Genomic DNA, 16,027 nt, shown 5'->3' on the forward strand with positions numbered 1-16,027 from the left:
TGGTAGTGCTGGCTGAGGGATAATGGTTGGCAAGGACACCATCAGATATCCACTGCTCTTCTTTCAATACTACCATTGGACCTTTTACCTCTTCAGTTTAACATCTCAACCAATTGACGGCAATTCTGATGATGTGCCACTCCTTCAAAACCACACTGTCATGTCAGCCTAGATAATCTGTACTTGTCCTGTTGAATTCACAACTTCTGACCCAGAAGTGAGAGCCATCACTAAGCCAAGTAAACATTTACCTGTGATTCATTTGATACAGTCGATAGCCCAAGGCAATAGGGTGTTTATTTTTCCAAAGACTAACAGAACATGGTTTTAGTTTTAACATATTTTTAACAAGGCTTTTTATTCTACACCTGGCTAATACTATATTAGAAATGTTGCATGTTAGTCACACTTTGCTTCACAGGGTATAAGGGCTCTCATAGATGAATGGCCATTGGCACAGAGCACAAAAGAAATATCTGGCAAAATCTTAAATCATAATAGAATACTCAAAGTAATTATTTTCTTAAAAACTACAGAAAAAAGTAAGCAATGTACAACTCAAGTGATGTCTGCAAGACAGAGTTCTGTGATTAAAAGGCCAAGTCTAATCATGTACCATAGGATTCCAAGTTAAACCATCACTATGAATAAGTATCAAGAATGAGAATAGAACTGTAATCTCCTTTGGAATACATCAGAACTGTATTTAGATTTTACTTCAGAGATTAAGGCAGAATAGCTCAGGTTTTATGGTCAGTGGTAAAGCAATGGTGCAAATTGCTGACCTCAAAGAGAGCTGTAGGACTCACTTTGGATCTAGCAATCTCTATAGGTTTCCTCTTTCCCAACATTAGTTTGAATCTGGCACCAAGTCAAGGGGGTTTCCCGCAATAGTGATGTGAACCACTAGGGTATGCAACTAATCACCTTTGTAAAGGAAATATCATTTTTTAAAATATTATTGTGGGATACTGAAGCAGGCTCATGGGGACTCTGTGTGTGTGTGTGTGTGTGTGTGTGTGTGTGTGAATTGTATGTGTGACTAATTTAATTAAACTGAAGACAATTCAGACTGCAAGGTTTGAATCATCAAAGGAGTTAGGTGTAAGCAGGCATTTTGAAATGGAAATGGATGAGCTAACATTTGCAGATAAATTGTTTGAATTTCAAAAGGAGAATTAGAAGATGACAAGGAAAATGGTTGCATCTTGCAGGAGTTCATAGGTAAACAAGCAGTGGGGATATCATGGTTTATTGGCCCAAAAGCAAAGGCAAAATGGAAACATGAAAGATCGTTTATTTGGAAGAGTTTGAGTTTCAAAGGAAGTTTAAAACACTGGTTTCTGAAGCTCAAAAGGGAGAAAACATATTTAAGAAAAGATTGAAAGCCGTATGGTCTGTGGCCATGTGAGATCTTGAAAGTTGGACTGTGTGACAACAGACTTGTGAAGATGCAGCCTCTAGCCACCCCAAAGAAGTGTTTGCTTGTTCCAGAAATCAAGGTTTTGATAAAATCCTTGGATTTCCAGCGTTGAGTGAGAGGAAGAGAGAAACTGTGAAATACCTCCCTTATTGCAACAAAGTGTGCCTTGCGGTAATTTTACTGGATGTTTTATAGATTAAGAATCTATTTGGACTGTTGCCTGGAAAAGGGTGTTTATTTGGGAGTCTAGTTAAGTAGAAATATTTTGAGAAATGTTGTATGACTAAATGTAATTGTTTAACCATAATCTTGTGTTTAAGTTTTCTTTTCTTAATAAATGTTTTAATTTAATGTTTAAAATCTCCAAAAGTGGTAGTGAAATCTTTACTTCTGACCTCAGTGCACATACCTTCTCACACAAATTGCAAAACGTTGTGATAGCTTGGCCAAGTTTCCCTTTGGGAATTGGTCAGCCTGGCAGTTACCACCTGCCATATCATAATACTTTGAAGCATTCTCACAGATAGCAAGAAAAAAAATGCAATGATTATCCGTCACTTTTTAATTTCATTTTACAAAGAATGAAATTGGTGCATACAAATGGGATTAAGATAGAATCTGAACTATCAAACGTGGGGTTTTTTTTAATGTCAATGTGGGTTTTTTTATATCTTAATGAAGAAATTTGACATTCCACCAATATATAATATATAAGGTGCAACTTTTTCAAGAGATTTTACAGTGGGACAGTTAGCGTAAAACATCATGTTCTCATCAGTTCAGTGTTTTCCAAACGATGACAGTCGGTGTGGATTTCAATGATGTACTGAGGAGAAGTATAGAACCAATGATGGCAACTTCAGGATTTCCATGTTTAACTGTGCATGTGTGGCCTCCAGAAGTTTCTGCCACTTTGCAATCATTACTACTGCAAAATGTGGGCCATTACCTCAGCTATGCTAGTGTACTGGTTATATTACTGAACTAGCAATCCAATAGTCATAAGTTAAATTCCCACCATTGCAGGTTAGGAAGGAATTCAAAAAACCTTTTTTTTTGTCGTCCATGGGATATGGGAATCACTGACTAGGCCAGCATTTATTGCACATCCTTAATTGCCCTTGAGAAGGTGGTGGTGAGCTGCCTTCTTAAATCGTTGCAGTCCCTGTGCTGCAGGTAACCCACAGTGCTGTAAGGGAGTTCCAGGCAATATATTTCCAAAGTCAGGATGATAAGTGACTTGGAGGGGAACTTCCAGGTGGTGGTGTTCCCATCTGTCTGCTGCCCTTGTCCTTCTAGGTGTTAGTGGTCTAGGGTTTGGAAGGTGCTGCCTACAGAGATTTGATCAGTTCTTGCAGTGCATCTTGTAGATGGTACACACTACGTCCAATGGTGCATCAAGTGAATGTTTCTGGATGGGGTGTCAATCAAGCAGGCTGCTTTGTCCTGGATGGTTCAACCAGGCAAGTGGAGAGTATTCCATCACACCTAACTTGGGCCCTGTAAACTGGACTGGTGAGTCAAGTGGTGAGTTACTTGCCTCGGGATAGCTTCTGACCTGCTCTTGTAGCCACAGTATTTATATGGCTAGTCCAGTTCAGTTTCTGGTCAATGGTAACTCCCAGGACATTGATAGTGGGGGATTCAACGATGGTGATATCATTGAATGTCATGGGGCAATGGTCAGATTCTCTCTTGTTGGAGATAGTCATTGCCTAGCACTTATGTGGCACGAATGTTACTTTCCACTTGTCACCCCAAGCCTGGATATTGTCCAAGTCTTGCTGAATTTGGACATGGACTGCTTCAGTATCAGAGAAGCCGCAAATGGTGCTGAACATTGTGTGATCATAGGCAAACATCCCCATTTCTGACCTTATGATAGAAGGAAGGTCATTGATGAAGTAGCTGAAAATGGTTGGGCCTAGGACAAATTGGTAAATTGTGGACTGGCACTAGAAAAGCTGACCATGAAAGTTGCAATTTGTTACAAAAACTCAACAATGGCCCTTCAGAGAAGGGAGTTGGGCAACTTTATCCAATCTGGCCTACAGACAGCTCCAGTCCCATACTAGATGGTTGCCTTTCAATGCCTTCTAAAATGGACAAGCAAACCATAACCTAGAGATGGCTTGTTACAAATTTCTCAAGATCAAATAAATAAAAGCAACAATGCTAGAAAGACTGTAAATGTAGATTCTTTGCTATCATACTGGCACTCCTCTGTTCCTTTCACCTTCAAGCTTAGTTAAATGACTTGACTTGGTAGATGAGGACCATTCTATCGTGTATCTGAATTAGTTTTGTTGCGTTCCTCTGCCTTCACTGTACCATTTATTTTTGCATATGACCCTACAACTTCTCAAATCAAGTTTTCTTACGGAAATTATTCTTAACCAATTTGGACTATGATCTGAATGGATCTTGTCAGCAGAGTTATTTTAGGTAGCCTCCACAAAGTGAAATCTACAGCATGTGATAACCCAGCAGTCATCCAGTAGGAAGAATTCAACAAGCATATTTTGGTTGAAATATTTTAATGGATGTGATATAAAAGCTGCATATAAAACCAAATAAGGAAGCTATTCAGCCTATTTATCAGTACTTATCAGTTCATTGTGGTGAAATCCAAAACTAATCGCTGTACAAATGAATTCTCCAAACACCTTTCATGGCTTTAAAAATTTTAAACTGATGTAATTACTGAGGGAAACAATGGTTCCCGCTTAACGCTATGAAGATTCTTCAGAATTTGAAAACAATGCCATAAATCTCCTCTTAGCTTTCTCTGCTTCAGAAATTTGTCCCAATATCTCAAGTCTTCCTCATAGTTTTTTTTTAAGCCTGAATGATCTCGGTCAATTCGTGTTCTATGAGTTTATTGTCCTTTACATAAAAAAGCACCCAAAGTTGTAGACAGTACACTAACTCATGACCTCTTTCCTTTTATATTCTATGTATAAAATCAGCCAGCTTAATATTGGTAGCAGAAAAAAATAGAAACCCTACTAAAGGAGAAAACAGAAAAACATTTAGAAACCAAAAATATAATACTGAATAATCAATACAAATTACAAAAGGGAAAGTCTTGCTTGCCTAAATTAATTGGATTTGAGGTAACATAGAGCAAGCCACTTAGTTGAATCAAACCACTAAGTAAAAGTCACCAACATCTGGGGACTTGTACCAAAATTGAAAGAGCTGTTGCACAGACTAGTCAGGCAACAGCCTGGCATAGTCATACTCTGGGAATCATACCTTTCAACCAATGTCCCAAACTCCTCTGTCACCATCCCCAAGTATATCCTGTTCTGCCAGCAGGACAAACCCACCAGCGGTGGCTGTACACTCAGGAGTGACCCTAGGAGTTCTCAACATTAACAATCAACCTGTGAAGTATCAGGCCAAGCGCCTCCTGAATCTCTAAGCCTCCAACTACAAGACACAAGTGAAGACTGTGATGGAGTACCTCCCACTGGCCTGGATGGCTGTAGTTCCAAAAACACTCAAGAAGCTCTATTTCATCCAGGGCACAGCAGCCTGCTTAATAGGCACCCCATGCACCACTTTAAACCTTCATTCTTCCTACTGTATGCACCGTGGCAGCAGTGCGTACTATCTACAAGATGTGCTGCAGCAACTCGTCAACTATTCCTTCAACAGCATCTTCCAAACATTCTATCTCCAGCACCTAGAACAAGCCAGCAGGCCCAGGGAAACACCCATCACCCGCAAGTTTCTCTCCAAGTCACATACCATCCTGACTTGGAAATATATTGTTATTCATTTAGTGTCACTGGATCAAAATCCTGGAACTCCCTTCCTAATAGCACTATGGGTATATCTACACCACATGGACTGCAGTGTTCAAGAAGGCAGCTCACTACCATCTTCTCAAGTAGAATTAGGAATTGAGAACAAAAGCTGCCCTTCCCGGTGGTGCCCACATCTCATGATCAAATAAAATAGACAAGGGTTATGCAGTAGATATAATATACCCAGGATTCCCAAAGGCCTTCAGTAAAGCACTACACAATGGACTAATATACAAGGTCAATTCAAAAGGAGTCGGGGACGGGTAGAAGAATGGGTAGCAAGCTACCTGTAAGACAGAAAACAGGGTAATGACAAGAGTAGCTATTCAGAGAGGCAGAGGTGAGAAATGGAGTGGATCCCTGCTGGATCCACTGTTGTTCATGATTTATGTTAACAAATTAAACTTTGGAATCACTCCAGGGAAGTAACTTCAAATGTATTATGATGGTAAAGGCTCTCTATGAATGCAAGTTATTGTTTATATAGTGCATATAACAAATCATAACAATGCTCCATGTGGAATTTTGGAAATGTATTAGACCAACTTACCCCATCCACAGCTAACTTTTCAGGAGCAAAAACTACTCTAACGTAACGCTTGTTTACTACTTCCAATCTGTCCACCTAGCAACAACAAAACAGAAAATATAGTTAGTCATTAAAAAACCTCACCAATCTAATTACCTTCAAATTACCTTCACCTTTGCACTCCCAAGAAACCCAAGGAATGTGTCTTTCACAAACCCATTTATTAGACTTTAAACTGAAAGGGAGATTTACAATGACAGTAAAATAAGCAATTTTTTCAATCCATCTAGATTCTGAATAGCGCAGTTACCCAACTTTTATTGAAGAAAAACCATTAACCAAAAACAAACATTTTTTAATTTATAAAAAAAATTCCACAAAAAAGTTCATGATGTAACTGCATGAATAATGTTGTGCCCAACATCTTGTGCTTCCCTGCTTCCCACACTCCTCAGCAACTTCTGCCTTCCTCCACATGATTTTGGATCCAGCCCTGTGTGGGAATCCGACCCCCACCCTTCCCAAATTTTCCTTATTTTGAGAATTACTGAAATTGAAATTACTGCCAGTCAACCTTGCTGCAATGAAATCCTCCTAAGAAAATGTCTGCTTACTATCACAACACTGAATACACCTACATGTGAAACTGGTTGTAGAGCATTCTAATGTCACAAGATCATTTGATACCTGGAGATCTGAAAGTACACCCTACAGTTTGGTTTACTGTCTGCCTGAAGAACATCAAACATCCAAACAAGAAAGATTCCAAATTAGGAAACTATTCCAATGAATGGATTTCTTACTTAGTGTTCAGTAATGCTTATTTTCAAAACATCTGTTTATGAAACCTTCAACAAGCACTGCACTCACTGGCACTTTAAATATGTAGAACTCATACTTAAAATAGAATTCAAACTGCCCTGTAAAGCCAAGCTAAATTTTTCTGGTTGTGCTGAACGCGTGAATAGGCTTCAATGGGTCAACTATTTAAAACGTTGGTAAGCAGAGCAAGTTTTTGAATCAAATACTAGCTGGCTAGTGTAAGCTTAACATGTACACTGTTTCAATTTAGAAAAAGAAATGCCAGATTTTAATGCAAAAGAGGTGCCTCAGTGTATGCAAATCAGTGCGCCAAGCAGCCGCTAGAATTTCTACCCATATGTCAGCATTTAACAAATCTGTTTATTTTCCCCCACTAGGAATGGAGGTTGTCAGGTATCAATTTATCTGTTTGGTTAAAAAAATGGTACAGCAAGCCACAAGAACCAAATCAGGTCAGTTTGAGAGAGGGAGGTACAGCTATCAGAAGTAGCCAGATCAAACCAAACCGGATTAAAGGCCATCAAAATAAATTAATCAAATCCATAGGTACATTTCACAAACGAAAGTCACTCAAAATGCTAAGTTCTCCTTAATCAAAAATTAAAGATAAAAAGAAACAATAAAAGAGAATCAGATACGAGATAGCCAAGTGAAGTAGGTATGCTCAGTAGCAGTTATTTTATAGGAGTTGAGAAAGTGAGAATTTTCACAATTAGATGAACCCAGCAAAGGTGGTGAAAATTGCTGTACTTTTAAGGCTCATAGGGATTTTGTAGTTGTTGCCAAAAAATTACATTTATTAAAAATACATGAATGTTGAAATTGTTTTAAAAGTATTACAATGAAAAACAATCTCCATGACAAGTTTTAACTTTATTGAAAGAACCTTGAACACTAAACTGAAAGTAAAACTCCTGGAAATCCATGTAATAAAGATAGGTCTTGAATTATTCAGAGACCATGAACCAGTGCCCTTGATCATGTTGCCTCTATATTCACGTCGCTGAATATTAGAAAGTAGAATTTCAGATTAAAAAGAATTCCATTTGAATGTATAATTGTAGACAGTATTTGATAAAAGAAAATAATCTGAATTGCATGTGTACATCTTACATAGCAAAGTTCCTTTCTCCATCTGAAATAACAGTCCATTTTGCAATAATTAGGTATACAAAATATTTTATCACTTACAATTCCTTTAGAAAGGTAATTATTGACAAAGTCCTTCCAAGTAACTTCTCTGCCAATATTCCTGAAGAAAATGTAATAAGCAACAGTTGCCCAAAATGCAGCACCTCCTATAAAGTAAAATCGAAATTCTTTATCGTCCCATGGAATATCACCCTGGAAAGTAAAAATAAAGGGATCTTAAATAGTATATGATGTAAGTGAAGGACAACATTCAAAATATACATCAAATGAAGAATTTATATGTAATCAATATCTGCTTTACTTAAATGCAGAACTTTAAACCAACTGTGTCCTCTGAGTGAGAGGGCACAAAATTAAAGTGATTTACAAAAGGAGCAAATGCAATGAGATAAAAAAAAACTTTTCTCTGCCTCGGTGGTGGAGACAACTTCAACTGAGGCATTCAAGAGGCCATTAGTTGATTATTTAAATAGAAACAATCTGCAGGGTTACAGGAAAAAGACAGGAGAGTGGCACGGAGACAGAATGCTCATTCAGAGTGCCGGTGCAGACACGATGGGCCAAATGGTCTCCTTTTGCACCGTAACAATTCTGTGATCATAAGAAATTGGGACAGAAATTAAAATCCTGAAACTCTCTCCATAACAGCACTGTGGGTTTACCTACACCACATAGACTGCAGCATCTCAAGAAGGCAGCTCACCGCTAATTAGGAATGGGCAATAAATGCTGGCCTTCCCATGAGTGAATAAAAAAAGTATGCAATTCGGCCCATTGAGCCTGCTCCGCCATTCAATAAAAATCTGATTGTGGCCTTAACTCCACTTTGTTGCCTCCCAACTGACCCACCACACCCCCTCACCCCCAGCAACTCCATTGTAGATCAAAAATCTGTCCAACTTAGCCTCGAATAGATTCAATGACCTAGCTTCCAGTGCTCTCTGGGGAATAGAAATCCAAAGACCAACAACTCTCAAAAGAAATTCCTCATCTCAGTCTTAAATGGGAGACCCCTATTTTGAAATTGCACCTCCTAATTCTAGGTTACTCCACGAAGGGAAACATCCACTCAGCATCTATCCTGTCAAGTCCCCTCAGAATCATATATGTTTTTTAAAAAATCACTTCTCATTTTTCTGAACTCCAATGAGCATAGGACCAACCTGCTCAACATTTCTTCATAAGACAACCCTTTCATCCCAGCAATCAGCCTAATGAACCATCTTTAACCTTCTTCCAATGCAAGTATATCCCTCCTTATGTAAGGAGACCTAATTTGTACAGAGCACTCCAGGTGTGGTTTCATCAATGCCCTGGACAGCTGTAGCAAGATTTCCCTACTTTTATGCTCCATCCCCCTTGCAATAAAGGCAAACACACCATTTACCTTCCTAATTACTTGTTGTTTCTGCATGCTGACTTTTTGTGATTCATGTACAAGCATATCCAGATTCCTCTGCACTGCAGCATTCTGCAATGTCTCTCCATTTAAATAATATTCTGCTTTTCTATTCTTCCTGCCAAAGTGGACAACCTCTGATTTTCCCACACTGTACTCCAACTGCCACATTTTTGCCAACTCACTTAACCTATCTATATCCCTCTGCAGACTCTGCAACCTCCACACAATGGGCTTTCCAGCCTTTCTTTGTGTCATCAGCAAATTTGGCTACAATACAGTTGGTCCCTTCATCCAAGTCATTGATATAGATTGTAAATATTGAAACGCCAGCACTGATCCCTACAGTACTTTACTTGTTACAGCTTGTCAACTTGAAAATGATCCATTTATCCAAACTCTTCTGTTTTCTGTTGGTTAGTCAATACTCTATCCATGCTAATGCTAATATATCCCCCAGAACCATATGTTCTTACCTTGTGCAGGAACCTTTTATGTACCCACCTTATTGGAAATCAAAATACACTACATAAAAACATACAAAATAGGAGTAGGTCATTCAGCCCTTCGAGCCTACTCTGCCATTCAATATGATCATGGCTGCTCCTCTCTCTCAATGCCATACTCCTGCACTCTCCCAATACCCCTTGATGCCTTTTGAGTTCAGAAATCTATTTCCTTCTTAAATATATTCAGTGACTTGGCCTCCACAGCCCTCTGTGGTAGAGAATTCCATAGGTTCACCGCCCTCTGAGCAAGAAGTTTCTCCTCATCTCAGTCCTAAATGGTCTACCTGTATCCTGAGATTGTGAACCCTTGTTCTAGAACACCCAGCCAGAGCAAATATCATCCCTGCATCCAATCCATCCAGAATTTTATATGTTTCAATGAGATCTCCTCTCATTCTTCTAAACTCCAGTGAATACAGGCCTAGTCGGTCCAATCTCTCCTCATAAAACAATCCTGCCATCCCAGGTACATCTACTAGTTCCCCTTTGTCCACCCCTCCTGTTACATCCTCAAAGAAATCTAAATAAATTTGTGAAACGCAATTTCCTTTTTACGAAACCAGGTTGACTCTGTCTGATTGTATTGTGATTTTTTTTATTCATTCACAAGATGTGGGCTTCGCTGGCTGAGCCAGCATTTATTGGCCATCCCTAGTTGTCCTTGAGGTGGTGGTGACGAGCTGCCTTCTTGAAGCGCTGCAGCCCATGTGGTGTAGGTACACGCGTTAGGAAGGGAGTTCCAGGATTTTGACCCAGCGACAGTGAAGGAACAACGCTATATTTCCAAGTCAGAATGGTGAGTTACTTGAAGGGGAGCCTCCAGGTGGTGGTGTTCCCATCTATCTGCTGCCCTTGTCCTTCTAGGTGGTAGCGGTCATGAGTTTGGAAGGTGCTGTCGAAGGAGCCTTGGTGAATTCCCGTCGTGCATCTTGGAGATGGTACACACTACTGCTACTGTACATCAGTGGTGGAGGGAGTGAATGTTTGTAGATGTGGTGCCAATCAAGTGGGCCGCTTTGTCCTGGACGGTGTCCAGCTTCGTCGGTGTTGTGGAAGCTGCACTCATCCAGGCAAGTGGGGTGTATTCCATCACACTCCTGACTTGTGCCTTGTAGATGGTGGACAGGCTTTGGGGAGGTGATGGCGTAGTGGTATTGTCACTGGACTAGTAATTCAGAGACCCAGGGTAATGCTCTAGGGACCTGGCAGATGGTAGAATTTGAATTCGATAAATATCTGGAATTAGAAGTTTAATGATGACCATTGTCAATAGTCGTAAAAACCCATCTGGTTCACTTTAGGGAAGGGAATCTGGCCTGGTCTGGCCTACATGTGACTCCAGATCCACAGCAATGTGGTTGGCTCTTAAAAATGCCATCTGAACAAGAGCAATTAGGGATGGGCAATAAACGTTGGCCTAGCCAACGATGCCCACATCGTAAATGAATAAAATGGTCAGTTACTCGTCACACGATTCCTAGCCTCTGACCAGTTATTGTAATCACAGTATTTATATGGTTAGTCCAGATCAGTTTCTGGTCAATGGTAACTCCCAGAGGGATTCAATAATGGTAATGCCATTGAACATCAAGGTTGGATTCTCTCTTGTTGGGGATGGTCATTGCCTGACACTTGTGTGGCACGAATGTTACTTGCCATTTGTCAGCCCAAGTCTGGATATTGTCCAGGTCTTGACGCATTTGGGCATGGGCTGCTTCAGTTTCTGAAGAATCGCGAATTGTGCTGAACATTGTGCAATCATCAGCGAACATCCCTACTTCTGAAGTTATGATGGAAGGAAGGTCATTGATGAAGCAGCTGATGATGGTTGGGCCTAGGATACTACCCTGAGGAACTTGTGCAGTGATGTCCTGGATCTGAAATGACTGACCTCCAACAACCACAACCATTTTTCCTTTATGCTTGGTATGATTCCAACCAGCAAAGAGTTTTCTCCCTGATCCCCATTGACTCGAGTTTTATTAGGGTTCCATGATGCCACACTGGGTCAAATGCAGCCTTGATGTCAAGGGCAGTCACTCTCACCTCACCTCGGGAGTTCAGCTCTTTTGTCCATGTTGGAACCAAGGCTGTAATGAGGTCAGGGGCTGAGTGACCCTGGCGGAACCCAAACTGGGCATCAGTAAGTTATTGCTAAGCAAGTGCTGCTTGACAGCACTGTTGATGATCCCTTCCATTACTAATGATCGAGAGTAGGCTGATGGGGTGGTAATTGGCCGGGTTGGATTTGTCCTGCTTTTTTGTATACAGCACATACCTGGGTAATTTTCCACATAGCTGGATAGATGCCAATGTTGTAGCTGTGCTGGAACAGCTTGGCTAGGGGCGTGGCAAGTTCTGGAGCGCAAGTCTTCAGTGCTATTGCTGGAATATTGTCAGGCCCCATAGCCTTTGCAGTAACCAGTGCCTTCAGCTGTTTCTTGATATCACCTGGAGTGAATCAAATTGGCTGGAAACTGGCATCTGTGATGCTTGGAGCCTCCAGAGGAGGCTGAGATGGATCATCCACTCAGTACTTCTGGCTGAAGATTGTTGCGAATGCTTCAGCCTTATCTTTTGTACTGCTATGCTGGTTCCTCCTTCATTGAGGATGGGGATATCTGTGGAGCCTCCTCCTCCAGTGAGTTGTTTAATCGTCCACCAGTATTCACAACTGGATGTTGCAGGACTGCAGAGCTTGGATCTGATCCTTTGGTTGTGGGATCGCTTAGCTCTGTCTATCACTTGCTGCTTATGCTGTTTGGCATTCAAGTAGGCCTGTGTTGTAGCATCACCAGGTTGAACCTCATTTTTAGGTTTGCCTGCTGCTGCTCCTGGCATGCCCTCCTGCAATCTTCATTGAACCAGGGTTGATCCCCTGGCTTGATGGTAATGGTAGAGTGGGGGATATGCTGGGCCATGAGGTTACAGATTGTGTTCGAGTACAATTCTGCTGCTGCTGATGGCCCACTGCACCTCATGGATGCCCAGTCTTGAGCTGCTAGGTCTGTTCGAAATCTATCCCATTTAGCACAGTAGTAGTGCCACACAACAGTGGAGGGTATCCTCAATGCGAAGGTGGGACTTCGTCTCCACAATGACTGTGTGGTGGTCACTCCTACCAATACTGTCATGGACAGATGAATATGCGGCAGGCAAGTTGGTAGGGATGAGGTCAAGCATGTTTTTCCCCTCTTGTTGATTCCCTCACCACCTGGCGCAGACCCAGTCTAGCAGCTATATCATTTATGACTCGGCCAGTAGTGGTACTACTGAGCCACTGGACATTGAAGTCCCCCACCCAGAGTACATTCTGTGCCCTTGCCACCCTCAGTGCTTCCTCCAAGTGGTGTTCAACATGGAGAAGCACTGATTCATCAGCTGAGGGAGGGCAGTACGTGGTAATCAGCAGGAGGTTTTCTTGTCCACGTTTGACCTGATGCCATGAGACTTCACGGGATCCGGAGTTGATGTTGAGGACTCCCAGGGCAACTCCCACCTGACAGTATACCACTGTGCCACCACCTCTGCTGGGTCTGTCCTGCCAGTGGGACAGGACATACCCAGGGATGGTGATGGTGGAGTCTGGGGCATTATCTGTAAGCTATGCTTCCGTGAGGATGACTATATCAGGCTGTTACATGACTAGTTTGTGACACAGTGCTCCCAATTTTGGCACTAGCCTCCAGATGTAAGTAAGAAGGACTTTGCAGGGTCGACAGGGCTGCAATTGCCATTGCATCATTTCTGGTTCCTAGGTTGATGCCGGGTGGTCCGTCCGGTTTCATTCCTCTTTTATGACTTTGTAGCGGTATGTTACAACTGAGTGGCTTGCTAGGCCATTTCAGAGCGCATTTAAGAGTCAACCACGTTGTTGTGGGTCTGGAGTCACATGTAGACCAGACCAGGTAAGGACAACAGATTTCCTCCCCTGAAGGACATTTGTGAACCAGATGGGTTTTTAAAACAATCGATAATGGTTTCATGGTCATCATTAGACTTTTAATTCCAGATTTTTATTGAATTCAAATTCCACCATCTGCCGTTGCAGGATTCAAACCCGGGTCCCCAGAGCATTACCCTGGGTCTCTGGAATACCAGTCCAGCGACAATACCACTATGCCATTGCCTCCCCTCTAAATGTTCTGCCACTACCTCATTAATAATGGATTCTAGCATTTTTCCTGTGACAGATGTTAGGTTAACTGGCCTATAGTTTCCTATTTTTTCCCTCCCCCCTTTCTTAAATAGAGGAGTTACATTTGTGGTTTTCCATACTACTGGGACCTTCCAGAATCTAGAGAATTTTGGAAGATTACAACCAATACTTTCACTATCTCTGCTGCCACTTCTTTTAAGACCCTGGGATGCAGGCTATCAGGTCCAGGGAACTTGTCAGCCTTTAGTCTCATTAGTTTTCCCAGTTCTTTTTCTCTAGTGATCGTGAATGTTTTAAGTTCCTCCCTCCCTTTTGCCCCCTGCTTTTCAACTATTCTTGGGGTGCTTTTTGTGTCTTCTACTGCAAAAACAGATACAAAATACTTGTTTATAATGTCTGCCAGTTCCTTGTTTCCCATTAATTCCCCAGTCACACACTCTAAGGGACCAATGCTCACTTTAGCTACTCTTTTCCTTTTTTAGTTACTTGTAGAAGCTTTTACTGTCTGATTTTATATTTTTTTTTATATAGTTTTTTTTCCTCATACTCCAATTTCTGCCTTTTTTTAAAGTAATCCTTTGTTGGTTTCTAAAATTTTCCCAATCTTTTGGTCTACCACTAATTTCCACAGAATTGTCCGTTTTTCTTTCAATTTGATACCACCCTTAACTTCCTTAGTTAGCCACAGATGGTGCATCCTTTTAGTAGTCTTTCTTGCTGGAACATATCTTTGTTGAGAATTATGAAATATTACCTTAAGCCTGCCACTGCTGTCCTACCACCTTATCTTTTAATCTATTTTCCCATTCCACTTTTGCCAGCTCTATCTTCCATACCCTTGTTTTATTTAAACTTAAGACACTTGTTTCAGACCCACATTTCTCACCGTTAAAGTGAATGTGAAAGTCTATCGTGTCATGATCACTCTTACCCAGGGGATCCTTTACCATAAGGGCATAAAGTAATCCTGTCTCATTCCACATTACCAGGTGTACACCTGATCCCTGGTTGGTTCCAAACACATTGTTTTAAGAAACTGTCCTGAAGACAGCCTATGAACTCATCCTCCCAGCTATCTTTACCAATTTGATTTGTCTAAAGATCACAATCTCCTATGATATTGCAGTATCTTTCTTACAAACCCCCAGTATTTATTGATTTATACTCTGCCCTACATTGTAGCTACTCTCAGGTGACCTATAACCTACTCCCACCAGTGGCTTCTTTGCCAATTCTATTCTCCACCCAAATGGATTCTAGATTTTAATCCTCCGATCCAAGATCATTTCTCACTATTATACCAATATCATCCTTTATTAACACGCTATCCCATCATCTGTGTAAAAGTTACCCAGGAGTATTTCCTAAAGCAAAAAAGAAAGCTAGAGCACTAAACACCCAGTACAAATCTCACTTTTAGACATTATTGATATTCACAATTGGATTTCAAATTCCACAAAAACAAACTGCACTTAAATAGTACCTTTAACACAGTAAAATGTCACAAGGTGATTCACATGAACATTATCAAAGAAAATTTGAAACACTAGTCAAATTCTCCCACATTGCTCTGGCATACTTGCAAATGGTGAATTAAGCAACAATACTGATGACATTGTTGAGATCCCTTTCTCTAACAACATGGCCACGAGAACCAACTTAGCATGGAGTATAAATAGAGAACATTTTACAGTTCTTGAAGGAATAAGGTACACCATCATTTTCATTTCGCAGTCTTGTTAACAAGATTACCTAAATGTTTAATGAAATTCAATTTTAGTGATTCACCATTTGTAGAGGTCATTAGGAATCACAGTATCTTTACAGCATAGGAGGCCGCCTTCTGGCCCATCGTGTCTGCACTGGCTCTCTGAAAGAGTGTTCCACCTAGTCCCAGTCCCCTGCCTTATCCACGTAACCTTGCACATTCTCTCTTTTCAGGTAGCAATCCAATTCCCTTTTGAATACCTCGATCGAACCTTTCTCTATTGCCCTTTCAGGAAGTTTGCTCCAGACTCCAACCACTCTCTGGGTGAAAAGCATTTTCCTCACATCACATTTACTCCTTTTGCCAATTATCTTAAATCTGTACCCTCTAGTTCTTGATGTTCTCTTGAGTAGGAACAGTTTCTCACTGTTTAGCCTGTCCATACCCCTCAGGATCTTGAATACATCAATCAAGTCTCCTCTCAGCCTTTTCTCCAAGGTTGCCATGATTG

At 40.9% G+C, this 16,027-nt stretch overlaps 1 protein-coding gene across 1 annotated transcript in view; it reads right to left on the minus strand.

Moving 5' to 3' along the window:
* The window catches only part of afg3l2 (AFG3-like AAA ATPase 2), an 89,557-nt gene that overhangs the window by 60,208 nt on the left and 13,322 nt on the right, over nucleotides 1-16,027 (minus strand). Inside the window, exons 5-6 of the mRNA XM_041189866.1 lie at nucleotides 7,781-7,933; nucleotides 5,789-5,863 (exon numbers count right to left, since the gene is read on the minus strand). Of these exons, the coding sequence (XP_041045800.1) occupies nucleotides 5,789-5,863; nucleotides 7,781-7,933 (228 nt within the window). The remainder of the gene's footprint in view (nucleotides 1-5,788; nucleotides 5,864-7,780; nucleotides 7,934-16,027) is intronic.

The sequence above is a fragment of the Carcharodon carcharias genome, chromosome 6, assembly GCF_017639515.1.
Source record: "Carcharodon carcharias isolate sCarCar2 chromosome 6, sCarCar2.pri, whole genome shotgun sequence".
NCBI lineage: Eukaryota > Metazoa > Chordata > Chondrichthyes > Lamniformes > Lamnidae > Carcharodon > Carcharodon carcharias.